This window comes from Rhineura floridana, chromosome 1 (assembly GCF_030035675.1).
Source record: "Rhineura floridana isolate rRhiFlo1 chromosome 1, rRhiFlo1.hap2, whole genome shotgun sequence".
Lineage (NCBI taxonomy): Eukaryota > Metazoa > Chordata > Lepidosauria > Squamata > Rhineuridae > Rhineura > Rhineura floridana.
In genome coordinates, this window is record NC_084480.1 from 147,041,399 (window position 1) to 147,057,661 (window position 16,263).

General features: G+C 43.3%; 1 protein-coding gene across 1 annotated transcript; it reads right to left on the bottom strand.

Annotated features, from left to right (window-relative positions):
* Positions 1–693: 693 nt before the first annotated feature.
* LOC133383315 (cystatin-F-like) lies at positions 694–13,997 on the bottom strand. Its single transcript, XM_061623824.1, has 4 exons — positions 13,802–13,997; positions 6,488–6,654; positions 4,892–5,008; positions 694–859 (listed from the first exon to the last, which is right to left on the bottom strand). Exons 1-4 carry the CDS (start codon positions 13,872–13,874, stop codon positions 782–784), a joined length of 435 nt encoding a protein of 144 aa, XP_061479808.1. The 5' UTR covers positions 13,875–13,997; the 3' UTR covers positions 694–781.
* Positions 13,998–16,263: the final 2,266 nt, after the last annotated feature.

The following is a 16,263-nucleotide window of genomic DNA, read 5'->3' on the forward strand; positions in this document are numbered from 1 at the left end:
ACCCCAACCCCTCTGGAGCAGATCTGGGGATGGTGCTGGTTGCACACAGGGGCAGGAGAGAGAGGCAAATCCCATTGTGCTAGTGCAAGGATTTAGTCGAATGCCACCCCTTGAGTTCAGTGGGTTAGGATTGCAGCCTTAGTGTGTATGTTTAAGAGCAAGAACTACTCTGGGGTTGAGTCCACCTCCTTTCCAGAAATAATTGGGCAGGACAGTCCTCTGTTTCTCACTCAAAACCAGGCAATTCTCACAATTGGTCTGTATCTGTTCCCATTATATCTATAGATTGGGTGCAATAGAAGCTTCCCTGATTACTTAACAATACGTGGAACTAAGAGGAGAGTCAGAAAATGAGACATGCGGAGAAAGCCAGTGACACAAGGAAGACACTGATTGAATCACATTGGCTCCAGGCTCCCAGCAGTCCTTATAAAAGGAAGAGGCTGCTGCGGGGAGGATGGTTAACAGATCTTGCTTATATCTCCTTGTGGGTGGTGCTTGACCGCCTCCCCTGAATCTGCCTCAAGTCCTGTTTGGTGTGTTTGCCCTTAGCTGCACTGAACATACTTCCTTAGCAGCCTGATCCAGCTATGCCATTTTGCACCTTACTGTCCCTCCCCACCCCCCCAGCATCTTGCCTGACTTCACCTCCAGGGTGCAGAATTAGTCATGGGGGAAAACAAAACCACACAATTGTTTACAGAACAGTGTCTTTACTGACAATTAGAACAACTAATACAAAGCCAAAAATGTAGAGTCCATTGCTTTTATTGGGGATAATTCATTGACAGAGGGAGATTGGCACTTGGACTTGGTGCAGCCAGGGGGTAATCCAGACTTCAAAATAGCATCTGAATGTCTGAGGGGGAGAAAGAAATAAAGATTAATATTAAAATCAGCTCAAAGGTGAAACCCAGAAAGTAGTCCTGTGTCATTACCCAAGAGCTTGTTCAGTAACCTGACCAGGTATTTCAAAAAGAGAACATACAGTTGTTCCAGCTTCCTCTTTTGCAACCCTAAGGCAAGGAGATCTCACAATTCCTGCAGCATTTATGTGCAACTCCTGTGCTAGCCTCATGCCCAACATGATAAAGAACCAAGGCCTGATGCAATATTCTGACTAAGGAAACGGCAGTCTTTCTTGCAGGGCTTTCTCTATCTGATACGACCACACATTACAAGAATCACCTATGCAAAAAGATTCTGCATCAGCAAGGAAGATTCACTCCCCTTTGTATGTACACAAGCAGAAATCAGTTTTTCCACAGTGTCCTGAACACCCTGCATGGTCACTCTAGAGCACTGTGGGCAATTCAAAATGGCCATTTGCAGCCGCTTCCTGCCTAGAGAGGCAGGGGCTCCAGGGCAATTGCCAGAAGTACAAACACCAGGCCTGGGAACAACATAACTAATGTAGATAAAGGAAAAAGCCATAGTGCTGATTCCTCCACATTGCCAAATGCTCCTCACATTACCTAAGGTACTCTATGAAGGAAGGTTTTTAAGACTACCAGATTGCAACAGGGAGGGAATTTTAAAGCTCCTAGACACGAATGCTCCCAGGGTGTAATAAATTAGCAGCATCAGGGAGTTGGAGAGATAAGACTTAATCACAGCTATCCCCATTTGTTCCACTGTCCCATCCATGGCACTTAAAAACAGAAGAGCCCTACTGGATCAGACGCGAAATCGTGAAAGACTGGTGAAGTGCTGGATGACTGGAGGAGAGCTAATGTTGTCCCTATCTTCAAAAAGGGCAAAAAGGAGGAACAGGGGAACTACAGACCAGTCAGCCTAACATCAATCCCTGGAAAAACTCTGGAGCAGATTATAAAGCAGTCAGTCTGTAAGCACCTTGAAAACAATGCAGTGATTACTAGGAGCCAACACGGATTTATGAAGAACAAATCCTGCCAAACTAATCTTATCTCATTTTTTGATCGGGTAAACCTCCCTTGTAGACTGTGGGAATGCTGTGGACATAATATATCTTGACTTCAGCAAAGCTTTTGACAAAGTGCCCCATGATATTCTGATTAGCAAGCTAGCTAAATGTGGGCTGGATGGAACAACTATCAGGTGGATCCACAGCTGGCTCCAGAATCGTACTCAAAGAGTGCTTATCAATGGTTCCTTCCCAAACTGGGTGGAAGTAACGAGTGGGGTACCACAGGGCTCGATCCTGGGCCCAGTGCTCTTCAACATTTTTATTAATGACTTGGATGAGGAGGAACAGAGCACTCTTATCAAATCTGCAGATGATACAAAATTGGGGGCATAGCTCATACCGTGGAAGACAGAAAGAAAATTCAAAGGGACCTTGATAGGCTGGAGCATTGGGCTGAAAACAGAATGAAATTCAACAGGGATAAATGCAAAGTTCTACACTTAAGAAAAAGAAACCAAATGCACAGTTATAAGATGGGGAATACTTGGCTCAGCCATACAACATGTGAGAAGGATCTTGGAATTGTCGTTGATCACAAGCTGAATATGAGCCAACAGTGTGATGTGGCTGCAAAAAAAGGCAAATGCTATATTAGGCTGCATTAACAGAAGTATAGTTTCCAAATCGCATGAAGTATTAGTTCTCCACTATTCAGCACTGGTTAGGCCTCATCTTGAGTACTGCGTCCAGTTCTGGTCTCCGCACTTCAAGAAGGATGCAGACAAACTGGAACAGGTTCAGAGGAGAGCAACAAGGATGATCAGGGGACTGGAAACCAAGCCCTATGAGAAGAGACTGATGGAACTGGGCATGTTTAGCCTGGAGAAGAGAAGACTGAGGGGAAATATGATAGCACTCTTCAAGTACATCAAAGGTTGTCACACAGAGGAGGGCCGGGATCTCTTCTCAATCGTCCCAGAGTGCAGGACACAGAATAATGGGCTGAAGTTGCAGGAAGCCAGATTTCGACTGGACATCAGGAAAAACTTCCTAACTGTTAGAGCCATACGACAATGGAACCAATTACCTAGAGAGGTAGTGGGCTCTCCAACACTGGAGGCATTCAAGAGGCAGCTGGACAGCCATCTGTCGGGAATGCTTTGATTTGGATTCCTGCATTGCGCAGGGGGTTGAACTTCATGGCCTTATAGGCCCCTTCCAACTCTACTATTCTACGATTCTATGATCTCCCCAATGTGATTTTTGTATGTCTACTATTTGAGAACAGCATTTTCTATCTCAGAGTATCAGTCGTGGCTGATGCTAATTAGCAATGGCAGGGCGGAAGGCAGGGAGACCAACAGCGGTGGAGCCAGAGTCAATGATAGGCAAAGGCAACTAATTTTAGTTTTGTCCCCATCTAATTCTCTTTTCTGTTGAGTTCAACACAGGCAACAGTGAGACGAGAGAGGAGGAAGCCGATAGACATTGCCACCCCCTGGACTGGTTGTAAATAAAGAAGGCAGGCAGGTGGGGGTTGTCTGATGGCAAAATGAGGTTCATGGGACAGTGCTCCATTTGCCCTAAAGAACCAGCCTAAGCTGGAATAGTATTAAATACATATATAACCACCATCATCTACCTGCCTTTTAAAACAGTAACACCCAGAGATCTGCCACTTCATACTGCATAATGTACACAAAACCTTTAAACAGGTACATTTAGATTCACTTGGTAAAGCTACTTCCAGTGCTAGGAAAGGAAATGTATGTTGAACACAATGCTTGGATTTTTATCCTCCAGTCCTTCAGCGGTAGTTAGTACTCTGGGCAGTATTCCATTAAATAATTGCGCTAGTGCAGTGTGATAGGACTTCCTCTCCATTACTTATCTTCTCAGTGAGGACCCCCAGTAAGCTTGTAAGGAACCCCAGAGTCCTCCAGAACTCAGTGTGAAAACTACACTGTCCTAGAATACTGTGTCTTAAATTAGGATTGCCCATACCCTCAGGAAGAGCCTTTCTGAGCTTCCCATACATAAAATTAATAATCATCAGGTTGCATTCAACACAGTGCTAAGCAAATCACTCCATCAAGGCAAGGATTTCTCCTTGCGCAACAGAACATTATCCCATGCACCCAAGGCTACTCTGAGACAGCTTGTTCACCACTACTGGTTATCCTAACAAAGTGTGGCCACAAGGAAGCACCTGGGTGAGTTCTAGGGTGCAAGGCAACAGACTGGATTGGCCAGTGCACTGCATGAACTGAGCATGTTGTCTGGCATAACCCACCAGCATCTTTTGCAATATGGATGGGTTCTACAGTAGACCAGTCAGCATGGGAAAGTGTTTGCTGAAGAGATGAAACATTTTTCTACACACCACTGTGTCTATATCGTGCATAGTTTTTCTAATGGGCTTGTTTTATAACAGGGATGTGGAATCTGTTGTCTTCCAGATTTAGTTGGACTCTTACTCACTTCAGCCCTAGCCAGCATGGCCACTGGGCAGGAAGTTGTAGTCCATCACCATCTGGAGGGCAACAGGTTCCTCCACTCCTGATTTATAACTCCCAGAGGGGTAGACATATTAGTTTGTTGCAGCAAAAGCAACCAACTTGTGGCATCTCAAAGACTAACACATTTATTATTATGGCATAATAATATGTTTGGACTACAACTCCCATCAGCCCCAGCCAACATGGCCAACGGTCTGGGATGGCGCAAGAAGAAGTCCAAAACAACTGAAGACCCCCAGGTTAGAGAAGGCTGGCAAAAGCTTTCGTTGACTAGAGTCAGGCTTATCAAATGCATTTTGCATTGATCATCAGGCTTATTTTGCATACATTTAACTGTACCTTTGGCATTTCGAAACTCATAGACATTGACAGGCTATGCAATAAAGTCACAGTGAAATTATACCAATAAGGACAGTGCCTCAGATCCTATAAAATTCAAAATTAGTCGATAAGAAAATCAGGGAGAAATCTGAACACATTTTACTTGTATCAGTGCCTTTTTCTTCTGGAAATCACATCTGTCCAAGTTGGGATGTATTCTTTTGCTGCACACTGTCCGGCTGATATCAACATCAAGTCTGTATTTCATCCCTCTCACAACCTAGAGAGAACAGTTTCCATTATCATTAAACACCACATAATAAGGACAAAACAGAGACCAGAGGGAGCTTACTGTATACTGGAGCCTAGGTTTTTTCAAGGGTATTGTGTCTTTTTTCCAAAGGGTTGAAAGTAGCATGATATTGGTGTGTGTAGTTTGTATATTCATCCCTGTGTTACCAGTTTTGAAGGGGGGAGGGAACTGTTAAACCTATCTGACCAGATATTACTTTAAGAAAAAATAAAAGAAATTAGTATATCTACAATGGGCGATAAAGTCTATCAAACCACCTTCCTGAAAAATATTGTGGGTTGAGATTTGGTCTACATTTTACTGGAGACTTTCAGATTATGGCCTAGTGAGACTCTAAATCAGGGCACTTAAGGCAGACTTCGGGCTTGCAGGATCTATTTCATTTTTTACTAGAACCCCAAGATCCACCAACCAGAGTCGGGCAAAAGGCACACACTTAAGAGTTAGAAGAATTCTGACCCTAGGAATTCATTTTCAGTACCAGAGATGAACTCACAGTTCTTCTGCATGCACTCTGATTTGGGGAGTCATTTTGTGGTTTAAACAGATGGGAGTTAGAAATCCTTGTTGACCTTCAGATCACCCCGAGATCTATCAGTAGATCCTGATCTTCCTTCTGCTCACCCCAACTCAACTTTTCCCAGTCTAGTGCTCTTCAGATGGTGGTGGACTACAACTCTCATCAGCCCCAGGCAACAGGAAAGATGGGAGATGTCCAAAACATCTGGAGGGCATCAGGTTGGGGAAGATTGCCCTAATAAAGAAAAATATAGTTTGGCTTACCCAAGGGTAAATCAGTTACCAGTATAAAGGGAGGAAGAGCCATCAACCTGGGTGCCTGACAGCAAGAACAGGCAGCTACTCTATTGAACAAAAAAAGCTGAGACAAATTGCATCCAGCATGCTCTCAAAAATCTTGAGTGAAGGATGGAACATCAGTTTTTGGTTTCACATTTCACAATCCAGAAGTGATTGCAGGAGAAATGTACACCTTCCACATGGGCTTATTTAGCCATCAGCAGAGCTGCAAGAGCAGCTGAACATCTGCACTATAAATTTAAAGTAGTATTCACATCATTTTAGAAAGTCATGGCTTCCCCGAAAGAATACTGGGAACTTTAGATTATTAAGGGTGCTGAGGGCTGTAGCTCTGTGAAGGGAATAGGGGTTTCCTAACAACTCTCAACCCCCTTAAACAAACTAAAATTCCTAGGATTCTCTGGGGAAAAGCCATGACTGTTGAAAGTGGCATGATACTGCTTGAAATGTATAGTGCAGATGGGGCCCAAGATGCAAGTAATAATAGCTCACTTCACCACTCTGGCCATCAGAACAACTAGAATTATAACACAACCTGAGCAACAGTCCATCTTGCACTGGCACAAAAAAAGGGCAGGTTTTGCCTCATTGCTGCGTTTGTTGCCATAACAGCCAGACAGTTCTTACCTGCATCATGGCTTTGTTTATATGAGATTCTTTGAATAGAAAGATGTCGTTTGAACTGTTGTTGTATCGGTAAACACCAAATCTAGCAGCTCTCTGAACTCCTGGATCATTGGTTTTGACAGGGATAGGAGACCCAGGTTTAATCGTTGAATTAGGCAATTGCCTACCTGTACAAGTACGAATCACAAATGAACAATTATTTAGAAACGTTGTCCTGTGACAGCACGTGTTACACAAGGAAATAACCCTTGTGGTGTATCAGTTAAGATCTTAAACCCAATTAATGGCCTGGCAAAGGAACCATTTCTCTGTAGCAACCCCTTGTCAACCTGGTTATTTATGCAGATAGAAGCCACACAAGTGGGCAGAATGATCAGGGATGGCTGATGTCTCCAAAAAGTAGTGGTGTCACACAATCACCCTGCAAAGTCCACCACACCTTCCCTCAGCTCCATCTATCCAAATCTTCTCCTACTGGCTCCATCCAACCTCTGATCCAGAAGTCTCACCCATCAGCTGTGGGCCCATCCATACAACTGTATAATCTGCAATGTTATTGCTTTGTGTTCTCATTAATTCATATGACATTGCCAGAAGATTTTCGCATTCACAAATCAGCATTAGAAATACCACCGAAAAACCAATATGCTTTCCTGTATGGATAATCAATCACATTAACATCTGTGCGCTTCGACGCAATGCCACAGACTTTCCTGCAATAGGCAGTCCATGGGTGTTCCTCCACCATATGCCAAGCCCCCTGTCTCCTTCCCCTCTAATAGCGAGTTGCATTTCCAGCACTGAAGTTGGATCCACCCTCTGTCCATGCCTCCTCCTCCTTTCTTACAGTTCATTCCTGCTTCCGGTACTGAACTGGGGCACTTCCTCCTTCTGGCTTCTGTAAGTGTATCATATTGGTGTTTTCAAAAAACTACTGTTTTGCAATCAAATGTAAAAGCAAACGTTTAATGAATAATATTTCCACTTAAAAGCTATTTTGCAATATTACACAATTCATTGAAAACCAAGTTTAAAGGAGGAGGTTTTTAACTGAGCTTCTTTGGGCTGATAGGTGTGAAGGGAGGGAGAGGAGCAAGCTCTAGTACTTTCATGTGGAATTGATATTGCAGCCAATCCACCAGCAGGCGATGCCTCTCTTTTCCTGCCCAGCAGCTGATGGGGATGAGAGGAGGAGCCAAACAGACCAAAGAGCCAGGCAGCCAGATCTGTGTCTGTGTACAGCATTAATAAAGTATAACCCCTGAAATGCTGCAATGTGTTCTTGTGTGAGTCCAGTCCTATATACGTCTACTCCAAATTAAGCCTCATTGAGTTAAATAGCTATATAGGATTGCAGATTAATTTTTACCTATGAAAGGAATGTGCTGTCAGACCTAGAATTTAAGAGACATACTTTTCTGGATGTGTTTGAAACAAGTGGTAGGTGGGAAGTAGGGTTGCCAGGTTCAGGGCCTGAGACTGATCCTGTATCTTTAGGAGAAGAGAAAGTCAGCCAAGTGCCGGTGTTCTTGCAACACTGTAATGGGAAAAACCACAAGGTGGAATTCTCCCTTCCCCCTACACAGCTTTTAAACCAGGTGTGGTCTGTGAGAGAGAGGAAGATGTGTGTATGTGAGAAAGAGACTGAATGTGGTGTGGCCACCATGCATATATTTTCCTGGTACCGGGGAATGTTCCCTGTTGCTATTAGACAGCAACAACATGAAAGAGAGAGAGAGAGAGAGAGAGAAATCAATACTGTGTGATCTCCACAATCAAGACCAGCAGGATATAGCTGACTTTCCATAGAATAGCAGAGTTGGAAGGGGCCTATAAGGCCATGAAGTCCAACCCCCTGCACAATGCAAGAATCCAAATCAAAGCATTCCCGACAGATGGCTGTCCAGCTGCCTCTTGAATGCCTCCAGTGTCAGAGAGCCCACTACCTCCCTAGGTAATTGGTTCCATTGTCATATGGCTCTAACAGTTAGGAAGTTTTTCCTGATGTCCAGTCGAAATCTGGCTTCCTGCAACTTCAGCCCATTATTCTGTGTCCTGCACTCTGGGACGATCGAGAAGAGATCCTCTGTGTGACAACCTTTGATGTACTTGAAGAGTGCTATCATATCTCCCCTCAGTCTTCTCTTCTCCAGGCTAAACATGCCCAGTTCCGTCAGTCTCTTCTCATAGGGCTTGGTTTCCAGTCCTCTGATCATCCTTGTTGCTCTCCTCTGAACCTGTTCCAGTTTGTCTGCATCCTTCTTGAAGTGCGGAGACCAGAACTGGACGCAGTACTCAAGATGAGGCCCAACCAGTGCTGAATAGAGGGGAACTAATACTTCATGCGATTTGGAAACTATACTTCTGTTAATGGAGCCTAATATAGCATTTGCCTTTTTTGCAGCCAGATCACACTGTTGGCTCATATTCAGCTTGTGATCAATGACAATTCCAAGATCCTTCTCACATGTCATATTGCTGAGCCAAGTATTCCCCATCTTATAACTGTGCATTTGGTTTCTTTTTTCTAAGTGTAGAACTTTGCATTTATTCCTGTTGAATTTCATTCTGTTGTTTTTAGCTCAATGCTCCAGCCTATCAAGGTCCCTTTGAATTTTCTTTCTGTCTTCCATGGTATGAGCTGTGCCCCCCAATTTTGTATCATCTGCAAATTTGATAAGCATACTCTGTACCTTCTCATCCAAGTCATTAATAAAAAGTTAATGGTGGTAAACTTGAGGTTATCTGGGGTTGGGAGCAGCAATTATACTTCTAATTTTATATTATGTCACATCCCCACGGCAGCCATGTTGTGTTATGCCATGCCCCCACAGCAGCCATGTTGTGAATGGCACCCACAGCTGATTGAAATATTCCCACTGGTCTAAAAATGTTGGCAACCCCTGCATGGTTAGACCAATCCTGTATGCATTGACACCCATCTTCGTTCTCCCAGCTTCACCTTCATCTTAAGGAGGCAGAAATTAAATTTTAAAAACCAATCCAAATGCACAAGGCAGATCAGGGGTGAGATTTTGGGGCTCTAAGACATTTCCAGATCGCAACTCTCCTGACAGTAGCTGTCTCCAAAGCGAGCTCAGCACAGAGCAAGGCTCCTGACTAAGCAATAACACAGGAAGAGCTTGAACAACTTATTATTATTACTACCCGCCCGTCACCATTAGGTCCTAGGGCATGTTTCAGAAATTTAAAGTACAATATTAAACTTTTTATTTATTTATTTATTTCACTTTTATACCGCCCCATAGCCGAAGCTCTCTAGGCGGTTTACAATATAAAAACAATATACCGTTACATTTGGCACAATTGATAAACTTAAAGAGTTAAAGTTCCCCTGAGGACCTACAGACATATAGCAAGGGATCTGGGCTTTGTGACATAGTTTGGGACGCAACATCAGAGAAATGAAACAAACTACACAGCAGCCAAACAAAACGTGATATTGTTTGAATGCATTTAGCATATAGGTTTTAAAGAAATGTTAATAGCAGCCACACTGATGCCACTGGAGACTTCTGTCACTATGCAAATGGCATCTTAAGGCAGGCAATTTTCACTGGAACTCAGCGATGTTTGGGGCAAGGTGTGTGTGGAGGGGCGGTTAATCTCCCTACCACCTCCTGTAGTACGTCTGCTGCTTGAAGCTTCACTGTTGCAATTACGTATTGAAGAAATGCATAATAACTGAATTCACACAATTAATATCTTGTTCAATTTGGTCCCGAGACTGCAGCCCAAAGCGCACTGTGATGTCACAGAAGATTCCAGAGGGAGGAAGTAGTGTGAGAGCCAATACCTGCATGTACCCATGACCCGGGAGACAGCTAGCCTTTATCATTTCAGGATAATGGTGATGAATATATTGACTCCTAGAAATCTTTTCAGTTACTCTGCCAGGCAATTAATGGGCCTGGGCCAGGACACCAAAATGTTTGCATAACAGCTGCCTTGGTCTCAGAACTGGAAATTTCAGCTACTCAGCTGCTGGAAAGAGATTAATAAAAGAACTAGAAAAGGGATAGCCAGCTTCTGTGATCTCTGTACGCCAGACTCTGGGTCAGGGGTCAGAAATGCATTTTGTCACATAACCCAAGACTCATAGGAAGTCAAGCTATATAATAAAGGGCCCATCTGGACTACACATTGAAAGCAGTATTCTACCAGGTTTCTTTGGGGAAGCCATGACTATTTCAAATGGTATGATACTGCTTTCACTGTATGTTGTGGATGGGGCTGAATTAGTAAAGGCTTAATGTTGATGCTGCATATGCTTTGGCGTGGCTAAGATATTACAGATCGTAGCACTCAAGAGTGGAATTTCTCTCCATGCCCCCACCTCCCTACTCTGGGGAATAATTTTATTTTTCATATGAATGAAACTGTTGGGCAAATTTCACCACAATTAAAGTTTGGACAAGTCATCAGGAGCCAGACACATTGTAAGTTAGTTTGCCATTCATATGAAATAGTCCCAGCACCAACATCACGTGCTACCTATCTACGCTCCTAAATTTATCAAAGACACACGTTGCTTGCTATTTGGTGAATTTAGAATGAAAAACTGACTAGCATTCAAAGCTGTTGTCACATGAGGAGGAACCAGACCCTTCTTCCTTTCATTCTGTGGTTTAACGTCACTCTGCAATCACAAGTTGCCTCACAGGACACTGGGAAGTGTCAAAACGGCAAACTTTTCCAGAATGAAAACTTCACATAGCAATGCACTTAAACAACAGGTCAGGTTTCAGACTGGACTGTAGGACTTGGACAGACACCCTGCAAGCCCGTGAAGTCCTGGTTCTGCACTTGTGTAATTGAAAAGGCAATTATACAGATTAATTATGTAGTTGTTATCTCTTGAGCAGCATGGGTAGATTCAGACATTCATATTCATATGATCACTGCAAGTACAAATTTATTGAGGCTAGAGAAATCAAGGGATATATGCATGTGTGAAATAGCTCTCACACTCTTCCTCATACTTGATTTCTAATTTCTACAGTACCTTATACGCAACAATTTAACTATTTAGCTAAGACAAGCATGAAGCAGGCACATAAACTTGAAACAGCGTGGAGAGATTTGGACTAATCTATTTTTCTGTTTATCTACATCAGCCTTGTCCAACCTGGTGTCCTCCAGATGCTTTGGACTACTATCCCCACTACCCTCATCCAATACAGCCCGGATATGATCATGTGGCAAGAAGAGAAACTGGAAAGTTAAAATCGTGTTTTGTGTGTATATATAGAAAAATGCACAAATGCTCAAACATCGTGATGTTTAAGATGTTTGCAAGCAAGTGTAAGAGCAAATCTGACCATAGTTCTCCAGCTGAAGTGCCTCGTGGGCACTGAAGGGAAGGGAGGAGAAGGCAATCTGAATAACCTCAAACAAAAGTAATATAAGTTGGAGGAGCCCATGGTCTTTCACCTGGGAGAGACACACACACACACAGAACAGAAAAGAATAAAAGTATCTCAGCCAGTGCAGAGCTAGGGCATTAGAGGCTAGTCTATTCGTTTGGTGGGGCATTGCTCCATTTGCCCTCTGTCTGCTCTCAGCCGGCCACACCTGTCTGCTGTGTTACTTACAATCAGAGCTCTGCTCGCAATTGGCTCTGTCTCCACCTGCTGTTGGTCTCCTTGCCTACTGCCCTCCCAGTCCCAGTGGGCACCAGCCACCACTGACCTAGGGTGAATACGGCATTCACTGTGTGATCATGGGAAGAAGTTTGAACACATATTCCCGGCCCTGAAAACAAAATGCCTTGAGCCCTATTCAGCTGCGATTGCCCCCATGTAGAGCAACACCAAATTAGGGGCACATTAAGTAGCGCTGCTCCATCCTGACACCACAGTGTAGCCCCCTCTCCCTGGCATCTGTGCATACGGCATGTGCATCTGCAGGGATACAGCCTTCACACGTACAGCTGTATGTGCACAGCCTCCTCCCAGCAGAAGTTTGCTCTGTATGCATGAATGCCAGGAGGAAGGGCTACCTAATGTGCACATCATCAGGGGTTGCTCATCAGCACAACCCCACTCTAATGTTGTGCTGTATGGCAGCAATACTGCCTGAACACCACCATCTTTTTCAACAAGCTTTTCAAGCGATTTTTATCCCTGTCTGCATCTGCACTGGATTTGAAATTATTTGTATTTATTAAATCGTTTAAATTGTGTTTTTTAAGGAAACATTTCCTAAATTAGAATGAAATATATAATCACAGTTAAGAATATATGTATAGGTCTACTAGGGCTATACGTACATGCATTCTAAAGTGAGATAGAGGAAGTGGTTTGAAACTGAACACACAGTTAGAGCAGAATGTTACATACAACTCTAGTACGGCTAGACACACATTCTGAAGTGCAATAGAGGAAGTGGTTTGAAAATGAACACACATTCAGAGCGTATCACAGCCAAATGGAAGACTATGGGAAGCCCTCAAGGATTAATTGTGTCTTCATTCATAGTGGCCATTGTGATAGCAGCATTTTGTAGGTCAATCTTCTTCCATGGTTTCCTCCTTTTGGGGGGGTATGTTTTACAATTCCATTCTCTCAATGGCAAGCTGAACAAATTTTCAAAAATCCCTGCCATTTGGTTGGCATCTCATTACTAGGATTAATATCAGAGAGCTCCATATGCTTCAGTACATCTCCTCCCAGAAACATTAAAAACAGCTCTATTTTAATGATTAATATTAATTATTTCAACTCCTAAAACAACGCCAGCACCCCCAGGGTTAAATCTTCTCTTAGCTGCTTCACCACTCGGAACATAAACCACAATGGAAAGAAAAAGATTTCACTTTATCTAGCAGCAGGCAGTTTTTGAGAACCCCCACTTGCTTTTTCTGTGCGTTCGCATCTCAATAAACAAAGAACCTCAGCATTATGTTTTCAGTCCTCCTCCAGAATCTTTAAGAGCAGACTGACATTCAGGTAGTTAGCAGGTGAAGCCAGTGGCGAAAATTCACCTGCTAAATTTCTGTTGCAGGGGGTTTGCAAAGGAGCAAAGCCAGTAAATGCAGGTGGCACCTCTATTCCCGTTTTAAAATAAAACATTTGAAAATCCCAGGTTTGACTTAACTGCTACTAAGAACCCTTGCAACAACCTCTCTTTGACAAAGGAATTTTAGCCCTTGATTAAAACACACACAAAATCCATCCAGTGCCAGACTACATACTGGACTTTAGTAAAACAAAGTAGTGGTCTCTCTCACCTGATAATACTTAACACACACAAGCAAATACTGAGAGTATTCAAGTTACTTTCTGATCTTACCAGTTGCACTACCAGCTACATCACAGAGAAGAAGAACGCAAAAAATGGCCACATTCCAGCCAGTGAACAACATTGCTACCTTATTATAACAGCCAGCAGCGAGAGAGAAGGGTTGCTCGACTCAAGCGCTTGCTTCTTGCACCCAACAGAGGAAGTGGGGTTTCCACTGGTTGTTCAAGAACTCTCATTGGTCAAGAAGAGCATATAAAAAAGCCTTGATCAGTATCTCCTATTCTCTGTATTGGCCTTTGCAAAATCTGTTATTAAGTTTCTTTTTGAAGAATTTAGGATTATGGTAGCACTAAGTAACGCTACACAGAGCAGAGCAGCGAGAGAGACCCTAAAATAGGCAGACAGAAAAAAGTGGGCAGTTAAAAAATAACATTTGGGCAGTTCAAACATTCAAGTCATGCCAAAGTTTAATTACATTAGGTGCTGTAAAAAGTGAGTAATAAAAATGTGAGAAGTAGATTAAGTAGTCCAAGCTCCCCAGAATCCCAGACCCTGATCGAGTATATCAATTTCTCCTTCCCCTTCCAAAGGCATTCCCCATGCGTCTTCTGCTACTCCCCACACAGTATTCAACAATGTTTCTCATATGAAGGAATAATTCTAGAGCATGGAGACCTATTTGCTGACAAAGTCATGTGAAGCTCTCAATATTATGATAAGGGCAGAAATATCCAATATGATATTCTTAACAAGGATTTTATTGGGACAAGAAAGCATCACAGCACAAAATGATTGAATCTGAGCTTTAAAAAAAGAGAAATCTTCTGTCTAGATTCAGGGATGCACGCATGTAGTACGCATGCATGTCATCAGCCAAGATGGCGGCAGAGGCTTCAGCCCCTTAGGGCCGCCATATTGGTTAAGGGCAGCGCTGTGTGCGCAACCACACACCACAGCCGAGAAAGGTATGGCGGGGGCTCTGGAGCTCTCACCATGCGATCCGTGGCAGCAATCCTGCTGCAAATCACAGAAGGGGAGCGGAGGGGCCCCTCAGAGGCCCCAGTAGCCCCAGGGGCCCTCAGCCAGGGTCCCACCTGGCCGCCCTTTGCAGCCTGTCCTGATGAGGTCCCAGAATAGGTTACAACAATTTAAAGTACATCCTTAAAAACAAATGAAAACAAGTTACAATACTCAGGGCAGCTGGCAACACATTTTAAACATGAAGTACAGGATACATTCACAATACATTAGCAATACAATCATACAACATGAGCATGAAACAGTAGCAGTATATTAAAATAAGCCAAAAAGAAGGGTTCAGTCTGCTACAAACCTATCAATCTGGCAGGCTAAATGTCTGCTGTGAAAAAAATGCTTTGACTAAGGCTGAAATCCAACACACACTTACTTGGGATCCCATTGAACCCAATGGAGCTTACTTCTGAGTAGACATGTACTGGATTGCAGCCCAATTTGAAGGAGATCAAGAGAGAATAGGTCCAGCAGGCCTACCCCACAAGGCAGGAAGCTTGATAACTGTGGTGCAACCACAGGGAAGGTCCTCTCTCACATCCCATCCAGTCAGACCTCCATGATCAGTAAGGCACAGAGAAGAGAGTCTCCTGCTGATTTCAAAAGAGTGGGCAGTCACATATTATATATTTGTTACTACACTTATTTCCCACCTCCAGAAAAATTGTCCATATTATTTATAAAGGCAGAGAACAGAGTCTACTGGCTCCCATACACGAAGAGTGAACCAAAACATTACAGACAAATATAAGTTCACTTGAGGCAAGCAACATTCACTAGAGGGCACTATTACCCTTTCCAAGTAAGTTGCTTCAGAACAAGACTTTCTTGCTAGGCTAGATAACAGCATAGGGAGTGACTAAAGTGCGTAAATAGTTGTGGCTAATCCTCAGGTAACAGAAGTTCACATCATCTCACCCCTGAAATTCTTTGCAATCCCACCTGATTGCCACTTCCTAGACCAGTGGTTCTCAAACTTTTTTGGTTCGCGGCGCACTGTAAAACATATAAAAATTTTCTGGCGCACTTGGTGTACAAAATTAAAAATATATACATATATTAATACATTAATTGATCATGGATGTAATAAATCTCTATACAAATGGGTTTCTTCTCATTTTTAAAATATACTTTCATAATATTCGCGGCACACCTAGTCACCTTTTGTGGCGCACCAGTGTGCCGCAGCGCACCGTTTGAGAATCACTGTCCTAGACAAAAACTTTCACACAGCCACATGCCAAAACCCAGTCACAAATCCAGAAGTGCAGAGTCCCTTCATTATAGTCACAGCAACACCCCTTCCCCCATTTTTGCTACTGGGTTGAGAATGAGATCCTAGGAGACATCCCTAGGAGTCAATCAGCATGAAAGGGGAAAGTGTTAGCTACTGAGAAGAGTCGTCTCTGTGGCTGACTCACCTCCTTTCACTCCATTCAGCAGGAAAGGACAAGGAAGCTTGTTAGAAGGCTCCTCTC